A 21,944-nucleotide genomic window follows, 5' to 3' on the forward strand; every position below is an offset into this window, starting at 1 on the left:
ATTGTAGACGGGCCTTCAGATAAACTCTGCAAATTCCGTTTTTCATCATTGAAGAGTAAGTCGTCGACAACGATAAGATTCGACAGGCAAAAGATGTATCTTCCATTAAAAAATTTCCTTCAACAAAATATTTTACTTATCGTTACGTCGCTAAAAGACGTACGTAGGCGTGCAAAATGAGAAAACTAAAGGCAAACTTAATTTATGTCATACGGGATGTAGCAGCATCCGCAATATATTTCGTGCAGTTATGTTTGTCATGCTGAACGCACTTGTACCGCGAACATTTTTAGTGCCTCCCAAAATACTATGTGACATCGCGCTGATGAAGAGGTAGTCGGTTGATCTAAAATAAGGAAAATCTTTTCAAAATGTTTAAGCTTTCGATATTTTAATACTAAATAATAGCGTTCGCTTTGCCAAGCATTCTTGCCTCTGATCATAATTAAAGATATAACGAGGCGCTTTTAATAAATAATGGGTAATAATTATACGTTACAATTTAGTAATAATTATGCTACTTTTAATAATGTTTGCAAGTTGTAAAAATTATTCACTCTTCTAAATAATGAATATTCTAAATAATAATATTACATTTATACATGCAGTAAATATCTGCATTAAGTAGCAATATTACCAATATTAAGGAATGAGATTATGGAAGCAATTTCGATAAATACGATAGTAATCAACATTATGAACCCTAATTATATCTAGCTAATAACAATTAGCATGTTAAACATAGACATATACATGAATTGATCACGATGAATTGCACGATGAACCTGTAAAACAATATAATCCCAAAAGATAGTCTCAAATAATTTAAAAAATATGATTTATTTGCACGTATGATTAAACTAGATAATGATAGTGGAAATAAAAAGAACTATATAGTAAAGATCATTAATTCATTATGAATTGATACGTCGTTTTGCAATTTCGGCTTGCAAATAGTTATATTTTTAGTTTACAATTATTTTACAATTAGTGTAACATTTTATTAAATAATGTGCATTCTAGATTATTATTTTTTCATGAGAAAATATTCACTTTAAATTGTTGAGTATTGGACAAGCCAATCGATCGGTCGAGACAGTCCAGACGAGTGGTTAGGATGAATATTATTCGTCTGTAGAGAATTCTCGTCGCTCAGTTCGAATATTAATTCGATCGTTGAACCAGATAATCACCTGATTAAATCGTAGAGTGCAATGGGAAAAGAACAATGAGATTGGACTATTATTCGCAGTAAATTACGCATCTGATTTGTTCAATGGATCGACGTTTTATAAAAAAAATTAATTTCTCGGTATCATCTAATAATCAATATATTAGCCCTTATAAAAAAATCTATATATATGTAAAATTTAAATGTTTCTTTGGTATACGCGGTTTTTAGCTTATATCTTTGCTACCTTATTTATATTTTGTATTTAAATTTATCAGTATACGTTATAAATAACAGTATAAAAATTTGTCGATTCACTTGTGATTAAATTTCCCTTTTTAAGAATTTTAAAACTATACAGTTTAAAAATAAAACAGTGGCAGAGTTATTAATAATTGTTACAGCAATTTATTATTTCATTCTATTTCAGGCGCGGAACATTTTTGTACTTCGATAAATCCGAGGTTAATAGTTTTATCCGAACGTTAGAACGTATTAATTACCAACGAAGCAAAACAATCAACTGCAAGTTACACTATTGCTCGATATATATCGTACGAACATTCTGCAATGCACCAATTTCTCTGCTCGAGAGTTATTCCAACGCGCAATTCGCAAAATTTATTGAGCGACGCATTGTTATAACGCGGTAGCGAATAAATTGTTCGGTGGGTAGTCGAAAACAAGTGATGGAGTAACGAACGGAAAGTACCAATTTCGCCCCTTTTTTTTTACGTTGTCGAGTAACAAACTGACCGTACATGCATATCGCGAACGTGCATGCATGTTTCGACGGTACGACAGTCGCGACTTCGTTCTACTTGCATTCCTTTCCACTTGTATGTTCACGCCAGGTTGTTGAGCAACAATGAACTGGACAAGATCAAAGCGGACGGCCTTTTTGAGAAGTTGCCGGAGCTGCAGCATCTGGATCTCAGGAAAAATAAAATCTCCCGCATCGAGGCGTCCGCCTTTCAAGGGGCTCACAACCTCACCGACCTGTAAGTCACTACGAGTTTCGAATTATACCGCTTTCGTAGCATAGCCTCAACCTGTTTCTTCTTTGCGACATTGTCGTCGTCGTAGTCGTTGTCTTTCTGGAAAACTTCGCTTTTGCCAGCACAATAGAAGCCATTCTAGAAATACCGTTGTGTAACGCCAGGATTATTTTCTTTGCGCGGTTTTCTTCTATAGTCGATATTTCCAACTTTAGAAAATCTCTCTCGAGGAATTTTCGAAGACCGCATTGTCTCTGAGGACAATTATTAAAACAATACCGACGGTTTTTCAAAGACTTGAGGGGTATAGTGTTTGTTGATTGCGTGTCGCGATTTGCTGAACAATTGCAGCTATTAATTTTCAAACAAAAGTGTCAAAAGACCGCGATGCGAATACATAATAATTAACAAAAAATACGTAACAATTAAAAAACCTTATTAACCTGAACTTGATCTTAATGCTTAAATAATACGTATTTTGATGTAAATGTACATATAGTCAGTTCTACAACTGCGCGCCGGAATTATTTTCAGTCTTAAAACGCAATCTTGAACCGAACTGGGGTAGTAATACCACAAACTGATTGCCAAATAGTTTAATAATATTGATGCTAATAGATATCCTAAACAACTGTAAATAATTTGATGCTAATAAACGTCTGAAAAAGCTGTAAATAATTTAACATTAAATTAACATTGAATTATTTACTGCTATTTACGCTTATTAGCAATATTATTAAATTAACTGGCAATTTAATTTGTAGTGTTACTATCCCAGTTCGGTTTAAAATAACGTTTAAAGACATGAAAATAATTTCGGTGCGCAGTTAAAGAACTGGGTATGTATACAAATTCATATTAAAATTATTTAAAATCCAGCTCACAGACCAATAAGGTCTTTTCATTACTGTGTATTAATTTTTACTTTTCACTTACACATTGTGATTACCAGAAATATTTTTAATATATGAGATTGAAAATAGCATATCTGTTTCATAAAAATATTTTATCGTTCCATGAGAGATTAGATGACATACAGGAACTGAGTTTGCAATATATCAGCCATTTCACCATCATTTATTGCGTGCGATTTATAGGTGATCCAATATATGACATGGGTTATAAATTCTTTATAGTTAATAGCTATATTTTTAAGACACTTCGAAGTCGAGTAACACTTTTGGACGTTATGTTCGGAATTTAAAGAATATAAAAGCGTTACACATCAAGTGGTGTATCACGTTTAAAACGTCTCCGTGCTTTCATAATGTTCATAATGCGTGTATCTATGCTCGTTAGCTCAAAGAATGATATTTATCGACTCGTAAAAAGTGACGACGAATTGTAACGCGACTTAGCTCGCAATCTCTTTCCATTTTATCCGTTCCCGCGCCTCGTTTCACGATATGACGAGCTTTCTTTTCACAGGCTTTTGTCCGAGAATAGGCTGCGAGAAGTGCACAACAAAATGTTCTCCGGCCTACCGAGCCTTAAAACACTGTAAGTACCTTGTTGGGCAAACGTACCATCTAGCGTTGATAAAACGCTATCGTGCGGTAAACGATTACTCGCATAATTCACTTTGCGTAGGAATCTCCATGGTAATTCCATCACATGCGTTATGCCGGGGTCGTTCGACGGAATGCCGCACATACGTGCCATGTAAGTTCGTGACTAATCAACGAATCAAATTACAGTAAGATTGTTACTGTATAGAAATTGTTCTTAAATTTTCTCATATTTTTTATGTTATATTCTTTTATTTTTTATTATTCTTTGTGGAAAATGCAAGTAGTTAAATAATCGAGAAAATTTATACTAATATATCTTTAAAATAATTATATATCAGCTGTAATAATCAGAGTATAATCTTCGTGTTACTGCCTCCTTATTGTTGCTGTATCGTTTGATATATTTTTCGATATCTACAGCAACATGCAAGGTAACCCGCTATCGTGCAACTGCTATCTCGCGTGGTTCGCCGGATGGTTGAGGAAACGAGATATAGCCGGAATCACTGGTCGTTGTCACGATCCACCGCGATTAAAGGATGCCATCATCAAGGATATTCCGCACCACGAATTCAAATGCAACAGTGCGTTTAATGCATTACTGTACAATTTTGGTCACCTGTAGACATATCTTACTCTCGCAATTTGTATTACTGCACTTTATGATCGATTGCTATGAATTCAAAATAGAGTACAAATATGGCGTACCTCGTGAAATCGATAGCATTGATTTGCATGTAAACCGATTCGTACGATATACAAAATCGAAATTAATATAACATATTAATTAAATCTGAATTTACGAGCAACGCGTATTTCGTGCCTTCGATTTACGTATCACCTGCATTGCGAAAAAAAATTTTCACGAATAAGTTAGTTGCTCTCGCTGTGCATCTTTATTCGTTTTCACAAACTAATATTTGTAATCTGAATTGCAAATCCTGTTAACGATCTACCAACTATTTTACACCCATCAGACGACAGCGTGGGTTGCCTAGGCGACGATTACTGCCCGCCTCAATGTAATTGCGCGGGTTCGGTGGTGAGATGTTCGAGGTCTCAGCTTACAGAGATTCCACGCGGGATTCCACCGGAAACCACCGAGCTGTATTTGGACGTGAACGACATCAAGACGATCCAAGCGGAGAGGTTGAACCACCTGAGGATTCTCACCAGACTGTAAATAAAACACGCGCGCACCTTCCCGTATATCTTTCAAGCGGCTTTCGCCATGTTTAACATCCGCTTCGTTTTCAGGGATCTGAGCAACAACCAGATCGGAATGCTGTCCAACGATACCTTTAGGAATCTCACGAAGCTGTCGCATCTGTAAGTCGAATATTCATTCCGTTACTCCGGAAGTTCTCGGGAGATACTCGCGAAACTGTTTATGTAATGTACAACATACGAATCTCTCTTTTGCAGAATCATCAGTTACAACAAGCTACAGTGTGTGCAACGAAATGCTCTCGCGGGATTGAAGAATCTGCGAATAATGTGAGTCTTGTATGCAAATACTCGACTAACGTTATCATAACATCTTTTATTACTGCGGAAAAATTTGTTCCTTGTTTATTTACTAATCACACGATTGACAATTGTTAATACTCAACATTTTACACCACTAAAATGAAGTCATTTAATATACGTAATTATTTATAATAAATTTATAAATTAAAAAAATATCATATATTAAAAATCAAATCAAATTTTACGTTAAATGAATTGTAGCTCATAAAATATTAATGCAAATTTAAAGTAGAATAACCCCGATTATCAGACTATAAATTCTTAATTTAAGCTTGTTTTATTTTAATTGAACAAAATAACAAATTTTAAAATCTTTCTACGCTAATAATGTAAAAATATGCACTATAATTTCATTGCCCTTCTCAGTTCACTGCATGGTAACGACATATCGGTTATCCCAGAGGGAGCGTTTGAGGATCTCAAGTCTATAACACATCTGTGAGTATCACTCCATTCGTAAGCTGCACGCACTTGATTTTCGATACCAGCCATTTATCGATCACGATGTTTACAGTGCCCTGGGGTCCAACCCGCTTTACTGCGATTGCAGCATGCGATGGTTGGCCGAGTGGGTGAAGAAAGATTATGTGGAGCCTGGTATCGCCAGGTGCATGGAACCTCCTGCGATGAGAGACAAATTGCTTTTGACGACACCGGCTAGTGCCTTTCAATGCAAAAGTAAATATCTCATAAGCGTATATCTCGATTGCGGGCAGAATAGCCAAGAGATTCCATCTGCAAATTTCGCTAAATAAATTGCTGTCCGCGAATCGCATATCAATAATACTTATTGATACAGTAACATAGAAACGTGTGATCGTTTACAATATATCCAATTTTAAATCTTCATTAACATTCATTAATATCGCTCAATAGAAAATTTTTCATTGAAATCGGAAATACAGATTATTATCCTCGACTTTGCTATAAAACGGGTTATTGAATATCGATTTTTTTATTAGACATAAGAAGTATTTTTTTTTTAACGTCGTTTAATACACTTCGTCGCCTCTTATAAGAAGTAACAAAAAGAATTCCTCTGGCTGCTTGGCCATTACTGATCCGCAATCGCATACTGGTTGTCGCACGTGACGATGTTTTTGATTTTTCGTAGTACAACGCGACACAGTCTGTTTAGTTCGTGGTTTTTTGGCCCAACATCACGATAGAGTACTAAAATTACTCATTAATCGTAGACCTTTCTTCCGCGCAGCCAAGCAGCAGCCAGCCGAAGTCTTGGCCAAGTGCGACCTGTGTTACACCTCGCCATGTGAAAACGGAGGATTTTGCGAGGCGCTTCCGGACCGGCAGTTCCGTTGCAAGTGCACGCCAGGATATCACGGGGACCGGTGTCAGCATAAAATTGACGCGTGCTATGGAAATCCTTGCAGGAACTCCGGAACTTGCAAAGTACTGGAGGAAGGAAGATTCAGGTACTTACTAAGAGCGACAGTCCAACCTTGATCAGAGTAGTAGCTCGTCGGGCTGACTTTAGAGTTGCTCGTCCAGTGGAACCCGTAGAACGTTTGCAATAGCATCGTGCTGTATCTAGATAATATTTGAGATAGACAAAATTTCTGTCGACTTTTGCAGTTTTTTTATCTTTCTTTTTTACGTCAGCCTTTTTGCTTGAATTTTCATAAATTTTTTTACGAAATTATATAGCACGTTTACGAATGTGCGATCAATTAATAATTTGAAACAAGCCTACCAATTTTTTAATTGCTTTGATTACTGTCTTAAGAGAAGAAATCGATCAAGTAAAGGATAACGGCGACAATAAAATTTGCAACCTTCCGCGAATCAAATGGAAAATCAACATGTATCATATGTGGGTGTATCTGATACCTCACGCTATACTTCATCATAAATATACTATATAGTAATTTAGTGTGATTGGTAACAATGCACTCTCTAGTTGTATGAAACCGGCAACATGAGTGTGGTACTTTTTAGAAAGTTATAGAAATTCATCTTGCTGAATCACACCCCATCTAGTTCACGGAGGATTAAATATGAAGTTATATATGTAGATTATACGAAGATAATAGTACAAGTTATTCATTATATGAAGAAAATGTGAAGTTATATAAAGATTTATTCTTAAAACAGTAATCTCAGATTCACCAAAAGAGAGAATCCTAATATTGCCGAGTAGTGTTAAAAATATATAGATTTGTATAATTTTATAATTCGAAAGCATTGATTCTCTCTACTATAGCGATTTCGTAGGTATTATATTAGTAGAACTTGCACGTTGCCAAAATTATTTCACGCGAACCAAGTAGTTCCTTGAAACTATCTTCGTTTGAACATCAAAGTAGATGTAAATATGCACGATGTAAGATTATATATAGAACATTGCATCTCGAAGCTTGAATTTGACAAATATTGCTGAATAAAAAATTGTCTTTCTAAGTTGTTATGCTATTTTGACAACTCCGACGCGTCGGGCTGCTTAAAGTGACGCCCGAAGTGGAACACGATCGGAGCATTCGTCAAATTCCAGCTCTCAACACGCGTAATAAACGGGACCCTCTGCACATGAGCCCCGAGGAGTGACGACTGCAGGCTATAAACTGCCGACGGCGCTGTCAATAACCTGCTCATAAGAGAGGCTGTTGCGATTATCGAAAAATCGAAGAACCGAACTTTTGCACGAAGAGCATATGCATGTCAGATCGATTGCAAATCTAAAATTCATATTTATTTCTAACAATATCCTGTACAATATTTATCGTCGTCTTTATTGCTTGTATATTAAAGACCATGATAACAATGCAATTTAAAATTATAGTAATAATTATACACAAATAGGTTTTAATAACGTAATAGTTATTTATTTAATATACAAGCGTTAATTATTTCAAAATTAAATTATATATTTAATCTACTCTGAATTTAAAAATAGAATTGTATATGCGTAACTTATAATTTCTTTTCTAAAGATTAGTACATTATTCAAATTTTCCAAATTTCTTTTTCCTATTATTTCTCGGTAGAAGCATTTAATTATCAAATACGCGCTATAAACGCATATAGAAATCGAGGAAACAGAGAAGCAATGTTGGCGGTTTATCGCCCGCGGTAAGGTACTTTTGACGAATCTACCGCGATCGCATGTCGGGCTCAATGTCTCGATTGACGCTCAGTCGGTGTGTGACAGTTGCGACTGCGCCCCCGGGTACAAGGGACTTCGATGTGAAAGCAACGTCGACGACTGTGCCAACAACAGGTGCGCTAACAACGCAACCTGCGTCGACCTCATACAGGCCTATCGATGCGACTGCACCCCAGGATTCATGGGAGAATACTGCGAGGAGAAGATACCCTTCTGCACAAAGGGTCACGACCCCTGCGAGAACGGAGGTCGATGCGTCGACCACAAGACCCACTACAGCTGCGAATGCCCAGTCGGCTTCACCGGCCTCAATTGTTCCACAAACTTGGATGACTGTGTCGATCATATGTGCCAGGTACGTGCGGAACATCTTGAGTTAGCTGCATTAGCTGCGTTCTACAGAGAAACCTGATCAGTGAGCGTTTAATTCTTCTTTAATATGATTAGCTGCCTTTAGTTCTTCGCTGAATCTAAGTGTAGAATCTAATCATATTAAAGAATCATTAAACGCTCACTATTACTCATACACAATTTTCAGAAATATTTTATTGTGAGATTTGAAATATTTCAGAAATTTTTCATGAAATATTTTAAAAATATAAATATGTCCAGGAAAACTTTTTAAAATATTCTTTTTCTTACAATATTTATTCAATATTTCTAAAATATTTTTATGAAATATTTTAATGCAATATTTTAAAGTGTTTTGCAAATATTTACAAAATATTTTTGAAATATTTTATTGAAATATTTAAAAAATAATTCTCATAAATATTTTACGCTGTGTGGGCAGCTTTCTGTTATTTGGTTGTAAATGTAAAATTCTTTAATAAATATAATCTTGCCCTTTCTTATTAAGAGTCTAAACGTATAAAATCAATTATATTAAAGAATGTTATATATAACTACAGTTGCAAAATTATTTTTTATACTGCTGAATGAGTCATATTCTATCGATTGCGGGCATGTGATCGCCGCGGATTTATTTCTTCCGAACAAAATCACGCGTTGCGCTAGGTATTATATTCTCGGTTTCCTCGTATAACGAAGCCATTGTACATGCATATAGCATATAGTAGCTATGAACCCCCAGTAACACGACGCTTTATCGCATTAACGTATCGATTGTTATAGATTCTATGCCATATTGTGTACAATAAATGATTAACAAAATATATAATTTTATGCATTAATAAATGATTATAAACTTTTTGCGTTGAAGTAATACGCACGATAAAAGTCGGAGTAAATTTTATATTAACCGATGTATTTTTTATTAATATTTAATTAGTGTTATAAAATATTGAATAATTTTATTTTTCAGTAATATTTTTATGCACATTGTTTTTTCTCTTTGTTATGATGAACAATATTAATATCTTCAGACTTTATAATAATGAATTCTGTAAGCACCGCGCGATAAGGATTTTCATAATATACTTTTATAAAATTTTATGCGCTTTCTCTCTCTCTCTCTCTCTCTCTCTCTCTCTAAATAAGCAACATCTACAGTACTGTTGTTGAGTGTAAAATTCATTAAAATAAGTAATTACGTATTGTAGAAGTCGCGTGCACGGGCGCACCTATCTGTATGAGGTCGATGATATCTGTTTCATTTACATCATATCATAGGAATTTATTTTCTCGTATCGCTTACGGTTGCGACAATCGCAATTAATTTCTGGCTATCGCATTAACAGTTCCCTTTTACATTCATAGCGGTTGTAATAATAGTAGGTACTTTTCTTTTTGCTTTGAAATATATCCTAATTTTGATAACAAATTTTATAATTCTTATTTTCGAATTGCTTATGCATTACATTTATAGACGGGTTCAACACGCGGATATACATATGTCTCTTTGCATTTCATTTCAGGAAGTATTTCTCGGTTGAATCACTTAACGTAGTATCGATTTAATTCAGTACAGTATCAACATGAAAACTCAAACTTAGCGACATAACTTGACTTGCATGAAAGCCAAACTTTTATTTGACTATCGACTCTTAAATGGAACCCCAACTCAGGCAGATATGATCTTCCGAGAGGAAGAAACTTTACAGTCGCGAAGAGCTACGACCCAGAAGCATAAAGTTGGCGTATGAAATTTTACGCGAAGATTCTTCTTCGCGGTATTATATGCCGGCCAAATTTCATTTGAGTGTTTGCGCAGAGTACAGAAACTGGTGTGGAGTTTTCGGCTTTGTGGCGCTAGTTCTAAAGCCACGGTAGTATATCACGTTCCAAGCTTTCTAAGCTTCCGTGAATGGCGCGGAATTGACCTACAGAGGCTGTCTTTCTATGAATTTTCCATCTCCATACATTGGACACATTCTGTATGCAGCTAAAATAACTTAATACTAACATTTTGCAATACATTTTACATGTAATTTAATTGGAAGTTATTATTATGCTATTATTGTCTTAATTATAATAATGATTAACATATTTAAATCGTTATATTACATAATAACATTATTTATTTTTTTACATAATAACGTTGAACGTCGAATTGCTTCTATTGGCTTGAGCAGAATTTTGAACCATTGATAAGATTAGCACGTGTAACTCGCAGGGGGGATATATTATTGCACATATGTGACTTAAGCTCCAGAATACATGGCCTTTAGTTTGAGACTCTACACCAGGCATGTGAAACTGGCGGACCGCCCGATGATTTGTAACCCTCTGCTAGTAGTTAGTTGCATCCAGTTTGTGCGCGTTCCTATCTTATCCGTAAACTTACTGGCTGACATTAATTAGACGATTACATTAAAAATGCATCAACATCAAGATTATTACTTTAGTTTAGCTTTACTTTCATAATGTCTTATTTTGCATATAATATTTTTTTTAAATCTGTTGGATTTTAATTAAAAATCATAATTAAAATTTTATTACAAGGCATAATTATAAATATTTTTATAATGTGCTTTTTATGACAATATTATAACGTCGATATTTTTTCCTTTCCATTTTCTTGTATTATAAATCTTCTTATAATCTTGTAAAAAATATTTCAAAGATTTCTTAATGAGAATCTCCTATTGAAGATGGAACTGTTGAAGCATTGAAAATAGGTGTTAAAAGCTATTTTATTAGCGCTGTATTTTTCACCCCTGATTTTAAATTTTAATTGACACTTTTGTAAATTGTAATTCGTTTGTTTCGCAGAACGGTGCTACTTGCATTGACGGCATAAACAATTATGAGTGTAAGTGCGCGGCGGAGTATACAGGGAGATACTGCGAGGCTGCACCCTCGACAGCCATGCTGTATCCACAGACAAGTCCGTGTGCCCACCACGACTGTCAGCACGGTGCCTGCTTCCAGCCCGCTCCTGCCTCCGCCGCGGACTATCTTTGCCAGTGCCATCCCGGCTATACCGGTAAATAAAAAAAATCATTGTCTTCTGTTAAATATCTATAGTAATTATTGAGAGGTAGACATCTCTCCGTATAGAGACTACGTCTCCCAAGCAATTTTATTTCACAATCTGAGAATTTTTTTACTATCTTTTATCATGTGTGATGTTCAAGAATTTGCTAATTTAACATGGCGCGACCACTTATCCATCATTTCAGGAAAACGATGCGAGTACCTGACGAGTCTGAGCTTCGTGGACAATAGCTCGCTGGTCGAGCTAGAACCGCTACGCACGAGGCCTGAGGCGAACGTGACCATCATATTCACGACCACGCAGGAAAACGGGGTTCTTCTCTATGATGGACAAAACGATGGACACATCGCTGTCGAGCTCTTTAATGGGCGGGTCAGGGTTTCGTACGACGTGGGTAATTATCCTACCTCGACGATGTACAGCTACGAGATGGTGGCCGATGGCAAGCCTCACATGGCGGAGCTTCTGGCGATCAAGAAAAATTTCACAATGAGGGTCGACCGGGGTTCCGCCAGGAGCATCATCAACGACGGTCCGAAAGAGTATCTCAAGCTTGTCACGCCAATGTTCGTCGGTGGCGTAGCGCCAGAAGTTGCTAAAGTCGCATTTACCGACTTTCATCTTAGAAATATTACGAGCTTCCAAGGTAAATTTCTTTTACGACGCTGAGAAATATCGCTAAGATTAATTAACATTCTTGTATTATAACTTTAATAAGTGACATTGACAGAGAAGTGCCGCCGTTATTATGAAAAAATAGAATAGTTTTAATAAATTGCAAAGAAAAACGTGTTTTTATACCATCGCATAGAAATAAATCGAATATTCAATTCTTTATTTTAATTAGTTATTTTAAATAATAATTTTTATGAAAGTAATTATTGAACTTTAAATTACATATTCAGCAAATTATAAAAAAAGATTGTATAATAATGTTATAACGAAACCATTCAGTTAGGAATATTTCAAAGATTTCACGGATGATTTGTGCTCTACACCACTGCTAGTTCCAACACCGATACTCTGCGGTTCCTCTGGGAAACGATAGTTGTCGCAAACTCGGAATATCAGCCACAAATTTGCAACTTGCGGAGACCTCATTTAATATTCGGTTACATTTTTGATGTCCCCCGGCGCAATACTACGATTTACTACGTTTGCATATAGTGTACGGAATAATATGTAGCACGATATGTAACCGAGAGAAACTAGATTTGAAAAGTTTCGCGACAATGCGAAAATTCCTGATCGGACTGCATCATACAGTATAATTTGTATTTTAGTTATATTTGGACTTCCTGTGTTGTAAGATAGGGAAGCTATTTCAACAATGAAAGTATATCGTTGACGTCAATCACTGAAGTTGAGCGTAACGTAGCTTCTTATGAGAATTTATGCAGGCGCGAATATGTGCTTGCGTCACTTATGCTCTTACTCAATTGCATTGTAACGTTCGGTACACATTCCCATGCCACCACTCTTTATATAGGATAGAGCAAAAGTTTCTTCTTCGCCAGATCCATTAAAAGTTTCCTTGCTTTATCTCAGGCTGCATCTCCGAGATGTGGATCAATCATAAGTTGGTAGACTTCAGCAACGCCGCAAAGATGCATCGCGTTACTCCCGGATGTGCTGCTAGCGAGGAGGAAGCCGATGAAGCGAGAGATATTGTTGAAGCTGAGGGAATTAACAGTAGTGGTAGTAACGAGGAGATCATACCACAAGAGCACATACCTCGCGAACATTCTAGTATGTTAATATCTGTAATTGCTGTTTATACAATGTCAACTTAACTTATTAAGTTAAGAATAGTTTACATTTGAATTTTTTAAATTGAAAATATTTTAAATTATTTACGAATAACATTGGGATGGATTTTTCAGAAAATTTTATGTATTTAACAATTTTTTTTAATTACAATTATAATTAACGCACATATATGTATATAAATAATTGAACAACATAATGACTCAACATCTTGCATTTATGAAGATAGAGAGTATGTTAAATTATTATATATATAATACAAGAAATCGCACATTAAATTAAATTAAAAAGTTAGAAAAAATTATCCTGTTCTAAATTAATTTGAAATCTTTATATATTCTTGATAAAAAAATATGTATTAATTATAGATGTCATCATGTCGGTAAGTGGACTGGTGCCTTCACATGCATGTATCGGACATGAATGCAAAAAGGGATCCCAATGCATACCATCGCCATATGGTAACGGCTATTCTTGTCGATGTCAAACTGGCTGGCAAGGACGATACTGCGAGAAAGGTGATTCTTCCCCCAATATTATCGTATATAGATCATGAATACATATTTATTATAAAATAAGCTTATTGCATTCTCTTTTCAAGACATTCTTTTTATCATTGCAATGTATATATATTTGTATATGTATTTAATTGACAATATCTTGCTTGACTGCTCATCCACTTTTGATAATAAAATTAATATCAATATCGCAGCACCGACCTGTCGCAAGGAGCATACCAGGGAGTACTACAGTGAGAATGGATGTCGGAGTCGACGACCCGTGAAGCTTGCTAAATGTTGGGGAAGTTGCGGCAATTCTTGCTGTTTACCGCGGAAGACTAAACGGCGCAAGGTATAAAAAATTTGTATATCAATTAGAAAGATTTGTGAATAATTCGGTTTTCGGCAGAACAATGCGTTGATTCTATTATATAATTTTCAATTGACTAAGAATATTCTCTCCACCCAACGTCAAATTGGAGTAAACTAATATATCAACATTTATATTATAAGGATCTCCTATTCCTATTTTCCCCGTAGACAGCGCACCGGGATGAAATGTTAAAGCTTATGTCGTTCTTGTTTCTGTTAATTGATATTAAATTCCATATTAGTCACGATCGAACAGAGCAAGTGAACTATTTCATCTTCCCAAGTGATCGATTGCACACGAATCATTCGAAGCAACCGCGTCAATTACTGCAATTATATTCATTAAGTTCGGACCGGCGGCGACGACTCCCCTGTCGTTATGCCGATAACGATCGTATATATAGTCATTATAAACAATTGTATATTAATTTCAGGTTCGATTAATTTGCGCGGACGGCATGCGGTACACTAAGGACGTTGACCTGGTGCGTAAGTGCACGTGTACCCGCAAATGTTACTAGCCAGTCGACGCATCGCGGCCCGAGTCTCGTCGGCGCGCATCGAGACGTAAAACGAGACCGAGAAGAAACCCCCGGATCCGAAGCAGCACTCCCGAGCGTACTTTCACGTGTCCTCCAAGATGACGAAAGGAACGACAACGGGGGCGACGAGGGCAAGCGCTACGACGTGCCCTCGGCATCCCTATGCGAGACGTACATGGACGAGAAAGTGCGTGAGGAAGTGCAGGCCAAAACTAGATGGACACACACATAGCTGGCTCAGTGTGATATGTATTATTAAAAAAAAGAAGAGAGAGAGAGAGAGAGAGAGAGAGAGAGAGAGAGAAAGAGAGCGAAAGAGAGAAAGAAAGCGAGAGAAAGAAGAAGCAAGAGTATATTGTACGTAATATATAGCTACGGACTATCGATATCGAAGCAGTTAAACGTATACTAGGTATTATTCGTATATATAATGACCCGACATAGGTATATAACGACGAAAACGCGGGCGAAAGGAAGGGTGGGCGCGAGCGCGCGCGGACAATGTGTCCGTATATTTGCGATCGCGGACCGCGCACGCGGGCGCTTGCGTGTTCGTAATGTTACGCACGAGTGCGTACGATTACGCCGTTGATTTAGCGCGGAATGGACCTAACTGGTAATAGGGGATTCGCGGCTGCGTACAAATAGGCTTCCGTAATCTTCTTATAGGATATATACCCGCCGCTTTTTGTTTAATACGTTTCCAGTTGTAATCTCTATTGAGGCTTTGATGCAAGCATCTCGATGTAATCTATTTTTCAAAAATTATTATTCGGAAAACGTATTAACTGTCCTGTATTATAACGAAGATATTTGGAAAATGTTGCAATTAAGTTATCTGAGCAGTTTTACTTGAACTACTTATAAAGCAACACATCATTACGCTATAGTTATAAAATTAACGTCTGTCTAATCTCTCTGTGTAATCTTTTAAATTAAATTTATTGTTCTCAAAAGTTGTTTGTGTTTATAAAAAGATATCACATAGCGATAGAGATTAGTGACAATCGTAATTTCTTGAAGGTTTATAAATGGTCGACCGCGAAACTTAGATCCATGTTAGGTCTATCTTTCCTCCAGCGAATTTTTACACTAAACGCGAATCTTTGATCGCATAGCTATTTCTATCTACTGAGCAATGGTCTTTGAATTTTTGCAAGAGAAGATCTACAAATATGTGAAAAATAGCGAATGAGAGAGAGAGAGAGAGAGAGAGAGAGAGAGAGAGAGAGAGAGAGATGTTTGTGCAAATGGCGTGAATGGCTACAATACTTTTTCGCAAATTGTTTGATTTCGATACACTTCGCTTGGCTACAATACACACGCGCGCGAGCAATGTCGTCGTAGCCAATAAACGAAACGGAGGCAAATAAAAAAGAACGGCGATGTGTTTCTTGTCTTTTTCATCAGTTTAGTTGCAGTGCTGCCAATTTAGCGTTTCAACTATCACTTTAACTGCACAATCTTTAGCTAGTATGGATATTAGGCCGCTTGTAAATCGTAATAAACACGATAATCAGAAAGGACAAGCAATTATGCCGTTAAAGAATCGACATATAGAGTCATAATTACGTGAATAGATCACAAGTAAGTGTTTAACTAAATGTAAAATATATTTTAAGCATAGAAGAAACTTAATTGAAAGTAAGCCGTCGACGTCTTCTTACCTCACTTCACCGACAGCAGCAGTGGGAATGTAGCTTTATTTTTGAAAAAGCCAAGAAATCACATCGTGCGATCGAGATCGCTGGAACTGTATCGCGTTTCGAAGTGTGCTCTTCAGAAATTTTATACTTTACGGCCTAATATTACGTTTCAAGGCGCAAAATGCAGTCTACAGGCTGCATGGAGCAATGAGAGACTTGCGTTCAGATTGATACAGCAGATAATAGGAAAACGAATTATGGAGGAACGGAGCAACGCGCGTATATTAACGTTCGATCAAGTGATCGCAAAACGGATGTAACTATATAGGTCAATGAAATCGTCGGTAATCCGAAAACAAGGACTTCATCGATATAAAACCGCGTAATTATTTTTGTATAAGCGCATTATTTATATACCTAAGCTAATTTGCTATTAGTTTAATCAAGAAGCGTAATTCGTTCGTATACTACTTAAGCCCGTATTAATGTATGGCGTAATACGTACCTACCTTACATCTATTTATGCGTATCTATTTTTCCCCTGGATAATTGCATCGCATCTTCCACTGCCAGTATTTATATGTATTTATTCCGTTTCCTTGTTTCACTCATACTTATGTTGTGTAAACTGTTTCTTTAAACATATACATTCACTTAGAAGACGAACGAATATCTCTCGACGTGCTTCGCTATTATCCTTCACAATTTCAACGCGATCTTGCCGCCTAGCGTGCGCCTCGCGAGAAAGTACCAATCGTAGAATTTATATAGACGTAGCTTTTGGCCGCTAAACGTTCAACGGCCATACAATTGAAATCTTATGGCCTGCGTATCTTTTTAGAGTTTTGTCTCGAAATTCACTGCCATCATACGACTGCCACGCTTGTTTTGTCTCGAAATTCACTGCCATCATATGACTGCCACGCTTGACGATTGTCATGTTATTAGCCAGTTTTTGCCATGCAAGAGAGAGTATGATGGAAAAGATATCTGTCTATTGAAACACAGAATTCTTTACATTTTTTTTTACTTAACTTCACAATTGACTTTACTCAGTTTTATACAGAAAGTGTTTTTATTTTGATTTATAATAAAAATGGACAAATAGTGAAAAATAAATTGTAAACACATACGATATCATCCATCTATTGATAGCCAGGGCCGAGGATTCTTATTTGTCTTCATGTTTTCTTCTTTACATATTGTAAACGGAAAAATAGATGTACCGTGATCATATAAATATGATATAATATATAATATAATTTACTAGTATTAATAGTCACATAAGTTCCCTATGCCATCTTTTTTTATGTTTATAAGCATCTTGGTTGTCGATATTTTATCATTCGAACAAATGTCTGCGAAACACTCGAAGTAGCGCCTGTCGGAAAACAGATTTTGTATTACAACTCTGTACATTTGGTCCAACGAAATACAAATAAACATACGTAAGCCAGCATACGTTCATTCGTCGTATCGATAATCCATTGCAATACATGATTTAATTATTTATACTATCTTTGATGCGCGCTCCGCATTTAGCATTAAAGTGCAAAGTTGTAAAACCATGACTAATCAATGTTATCACGAATTGAAAATTGCACGAGTATATTTTACTCTAAATACAAATTGTATATAAATGCGTTTCTTTATTTATATAATAATACAACGTTAATTATAAATAAAAACCTATCAATTGGGAAATAATATCTAGTGTTTGTGGCAAAGTCGTTACCATGATTTTACGTTATTTACAGCGAATTCGTACGCGTAACATGTTAATGTCATATAAAATTATAATACAAAGAAATACATGACATTTATCACAAATTGTGCATCTATATTGGACAATAATAAAAGAGAATGCCCGTAATATTGTAATATACTTTTATGCCGTCCGGAATTCCTGTAATTCGTATTTATATATTTATTTGACATGAGTGTTTAACATATTTCGTAATCAATGAAGGGAGGGAATTGGCGCATGCAACCGAAATGCATATTATTTGGCTTTTATTCTCTCGCAAAACGTGACGAATATTTTTACGTTGAGTTATCGAATCATACACTTCGAGGGACACACATACCTCAACATTGCTAGACATTAGCAATGGGAGCGAAATCTTTTACTTGACTTTACAAAAGAAAATCTCTCGGAAATGTCTCTTCAATTCAGTTGTAATTTCTTTACTCTTCTCGTCGCGCTCGGTATTTACATCATATAAAATAAAGACATTTATCGCGTAACATCTACGGCTATAAAGAAAATGAAATATTCTTTGTCTTTTGATACTTCGGTGCAAGAATCAAAGAAACTATTTTATCGTCTGTAAATCTACTGCAAGAATTTAATTACGTCGTGTGATCAAAGGAAAGCTGATAAATAAGAATCAAATAGAAGAAGGATGTTATTAACGAACTGTTTCGAGATTGGATAATCTGCGAATAGCACTAACATGTAATATTTATGGGCGCAAAATTATATATATTATTTATTTATACCTGACAATTTGTAAAATTATAACCTAAACTAAAATAGACTAAGTAAATTGAATTTTTAATACACTTTTATGCTAAATGTGTATTTGCTTTTTATATGTTTAATTTAATGAGCGTAAACACAAAGATCTTAATATAATGACATTAAGACTGTTACATTTAGATAGTATTAGATAACAGTGATAATTCATATTAGTATAGTACTATGTTTCCTGCATGATGGATATTATTTGAAAATAAATTTTATTTTAGAAATTTTCTCTATATATATATATATATATATATATAAATAAATTTATTTTTTTCTTTTTAATAAATCCACTTGCTAGTGGCTTCGAATGCCTTTATTTAGGGAACTTATGTGAATAGAAATTGGCAACATTCCACATGCAGGCATTAGTTGATTAAAAGGAGCAGTTAGTCTACCTAAATATCAACAACGAAAAAATTTAATTAAAAATATAATCTGAATAAAACAAACAATATAAATTTGCGGAACAATTATATGTAAAAGATATTTTTAAAAATGTAGTATGACGCCAAAATTATAATTTATTTTACGCATATTTCAATTCTACATATTAATAATGTAAAAGAATATCTTAATAATATTCTAATTTTATGGATTAAAAATGTTTTCGTGTATAAAAAAATTTTTTTTTTTTTTTATATTTACACATACCTCAAATCTCATCGGCTCTGCGAATTACGAAAATTAGTTATATAGCAATATTTTTGAAAATATTGCAATTATATAATATTGAGTTTACTTTCGACCTTCGAGATTATGTTAAAATACAATGTCACAATGAAAGTCTGATGATTCTTCTCATTTAACAAATAATGTCACTTCAGGATGTCCAATAATGTATCCTGAAAGTAAATTGACAAGAATAAACGAATTGTGTGAAAGAGATAGCGAGAAAGTGTAAGCGTCAGTGAATACCATATGTTGTCTGAAAGATGTTTCGAATGAGTATGCCAAGGTATAACGAAGCGCGCAAGGTAATGAGTATAAATGTGTTTATTGCGCAAGCACGTTTTACCAAATAACAATGGAATACTGCATGCCTAGAAATACTCTCTAGCTCTATACTGTAGCTATTAAATTAGATTATTAGCGTAAAAGCAAAATGTCTATGTTTATATAAATTATAATGTAATAAATTCTCGAAATATATGAATGCTATTAAACAAACGTATGTGAAGTTTAACATATCTTTATTATTAACAGCACATGTATAAATTCTATGTAAATCGCACGTTTATCATAATTATACATGTGTAATGAAAGAAATTTTACGTTGTATATTAATAAAATATAAATCGTTATTTCTTCCTTTATCTTATTACTTTTATTTAAAAATTAAGCATTATTAGAAACTTTAACGCTAATTATACTCATTGTCGATCAATATTTTGTAAAATTGCGTAATAAGATCGATTATTTGTTTTCTTCTAATCTCGGCATTTATATATTGCGTTTTATAAACATGAAGAGAAATAATCGATCAACAAAAACAAATCTTTATGTATAGCTAAATAGCTGATTATTTTTATGAAATATGTCAAACATCAATATCTTGCGAGAGTTTTTAAATCATATATATTTTTAAATTATCTAGTTAAGCTATATATAAAGTTGAAATTTTGCGTCCTCTGCATTAATTCCATTCATTAATTTAGTTTACACAACTATTGGACTAAAACAAAAGTTCCTACAAACTTCAAAATTCAATCAGTTGTAACTTCGTTAAAAATAAAAAAAAATTTTAATTAAAAAAAAGATTTTAAAGCCCTTTATCTCTATATTTAAAAGGTCATTATGTCTTTTGAGTTTCTGTAAGTTTGGTAATTTATATATAGGAAACTACGAGCTGAATAAAATGGGAAATTTCCTTTTCATTCTGTATACCTGTCACGTGTCCAAAAAAACTTGCGAAAATTTTTGTCTTTCTAATGTGAAAGTTTAAAGTTTTCCCTACATGATAATCTTTTTTTTAATATTCCTAAGATTTTTTATTATTAATAATGGATTAGATAAGAAAAGACACTTGATTTTGACTCTGATTGCTCATAACTCCGTTAAAAGTTATTGTATCATAATATTCAAAAAACGGATTCTTAAAGTTGAATGCTCTATCAAATGGTCAATTTTTTTTATCAAATTTTTTTAAACATGTACACATGATACAAATGAAGTAGCGTTACTTTGGTTCCAATCCAATACATACACCAGTTTATTTTAGTTACATTTTTATTAATTCAATTGAAATGTTTTGTCATTAGTTTCTCGTGTATTCACTATCCGCTCTTTAAATTTGCACATTTGCAAACATCAAATATTTAAATAATGTTGTTTCAATTTAAAAATATTTTGTAAAGATATCTTTATTCTATAAGGTAAAAATAATTTAGGGAAATTTTCTTACCATGTTTATTGTATACACTGAGAAAAAAATGCTGTTGATTCAATTAAAGTCTGTATTACGGGCTGTCACTAACATAAGTGATTAATTCATGTATATTTTTATTGACACAAAGGCATAAATTATTATTTCAATAATCAAGTCTTTATATCAATAAAATATACGCATGAATTAATCACTTATGTTAGTGACAGCCCGTAACATAGACTTTAATTGAATCAACAGAATTTTTTTCTCAGTGTATCAATGTTAATTTATTTCCAAATATTTGCATTATCAATTTATAACGTAAACAAAATTACAGGTTTCTGTAACATTATTTTCAACGTTATCTAAGACTGATATATATCTTTACTCTACATTATTCGCAGATGATGTAAAATACATCCATACCCAGATAGACAAATACCTACACGGTATTAGTATGGTGAGCGTACGGCGTACTATGCGTGCCGATA

General features: G+C 34.5%; 1 protein-coding gene across 1 annotated transcript in view; it reads left to right on the forward strand.

The window, feature by feature from the left end:
- The window catches only part of sli (slit guidance ligand), a 34,745-nt gene extending 16,570 nt beyond the window's left edge, over window positions 1-18,175 (forward strand). The window contains exons 13-29 of the mRNA XM_018502662.1: window positions 2,026-2,172; window positions 3,598-3,669; window positions 3,760-3,831; window positions 4,101-4,264; window positions 4,658-4,859; window positions 4,938-5,009; window positions 5,106-5,177; window positions 5,577-5,648; window positions 5,725-5,888; window positions 6,424-6,643; window positions 8,377-8,686; window positions 11,506-11,719; window positions 11,916-12,377; window positions 13,280-13,480; window positions 13,867-14,016; window positions 14,211-14,350; window positions 14,805-18,175. Coding sequence (XP_018358164.1) covers window positions 2,026-2,172; window positions 3,598-3,669; window positions 3,760-3,831; window positions 4,101-4,264; window positions 4,658-4,859; window positions 4,938-5,009; window positions 5,106-5,177; window positions 5,577-5,648; window positions 5,725-5,888; window positions 6,424-6,643; window positions 8,377-8,686; window positions 11,506-11,719; window positions 11,916-12,377; window positions 13,280-13,480; window positions 13,867-14,016; window positions 14,211-14,350; window positions 14,805-14,891 — 2,821 coding nt within the window. The 3' untranslated portion in view covers window positions 14,892-18,175. The remainder of the gene's footprint in view (window positions 1-2,025; window positions 2,173-3,597; window positions 3,670-3,759; window positions 3,832-4,100; window positions 4,265-4,657; window positions 4,860-4,937; window positions 5,010-5,105; window positions 5,178-5,576; window positions 5,649-5,724; window positions 5,889-6,423; window positions 6,644-8,376; window positions 8,687-11,505; window positions 11,720-11,915; window positions 12,378-13,279; window positions 13,481-13,866; window positions 14,017-14,210; window positions 14,351-14,804) is intronic.
- Window positions 18,176-21,944: the final 3,769 nt, after the last annotated feature.

The sequence above is a fragment of the Trachymyrmex cornetzi genome, unplaced genomic scaffold, assembly GCF_001594075.2.
Source record: "Trachymyrmex cornetzi isolate Tcor2-1 unplaced genomic scaffold, Tcor1.1 scaffold1480, whole genome shotgun sequence".
NCBI lineage: Eukaryota > Metazoa > Arthropoda > Insecta > Hymenoptera > Formicidae > Trachymyrmex > Trachymyrmex cornetzi.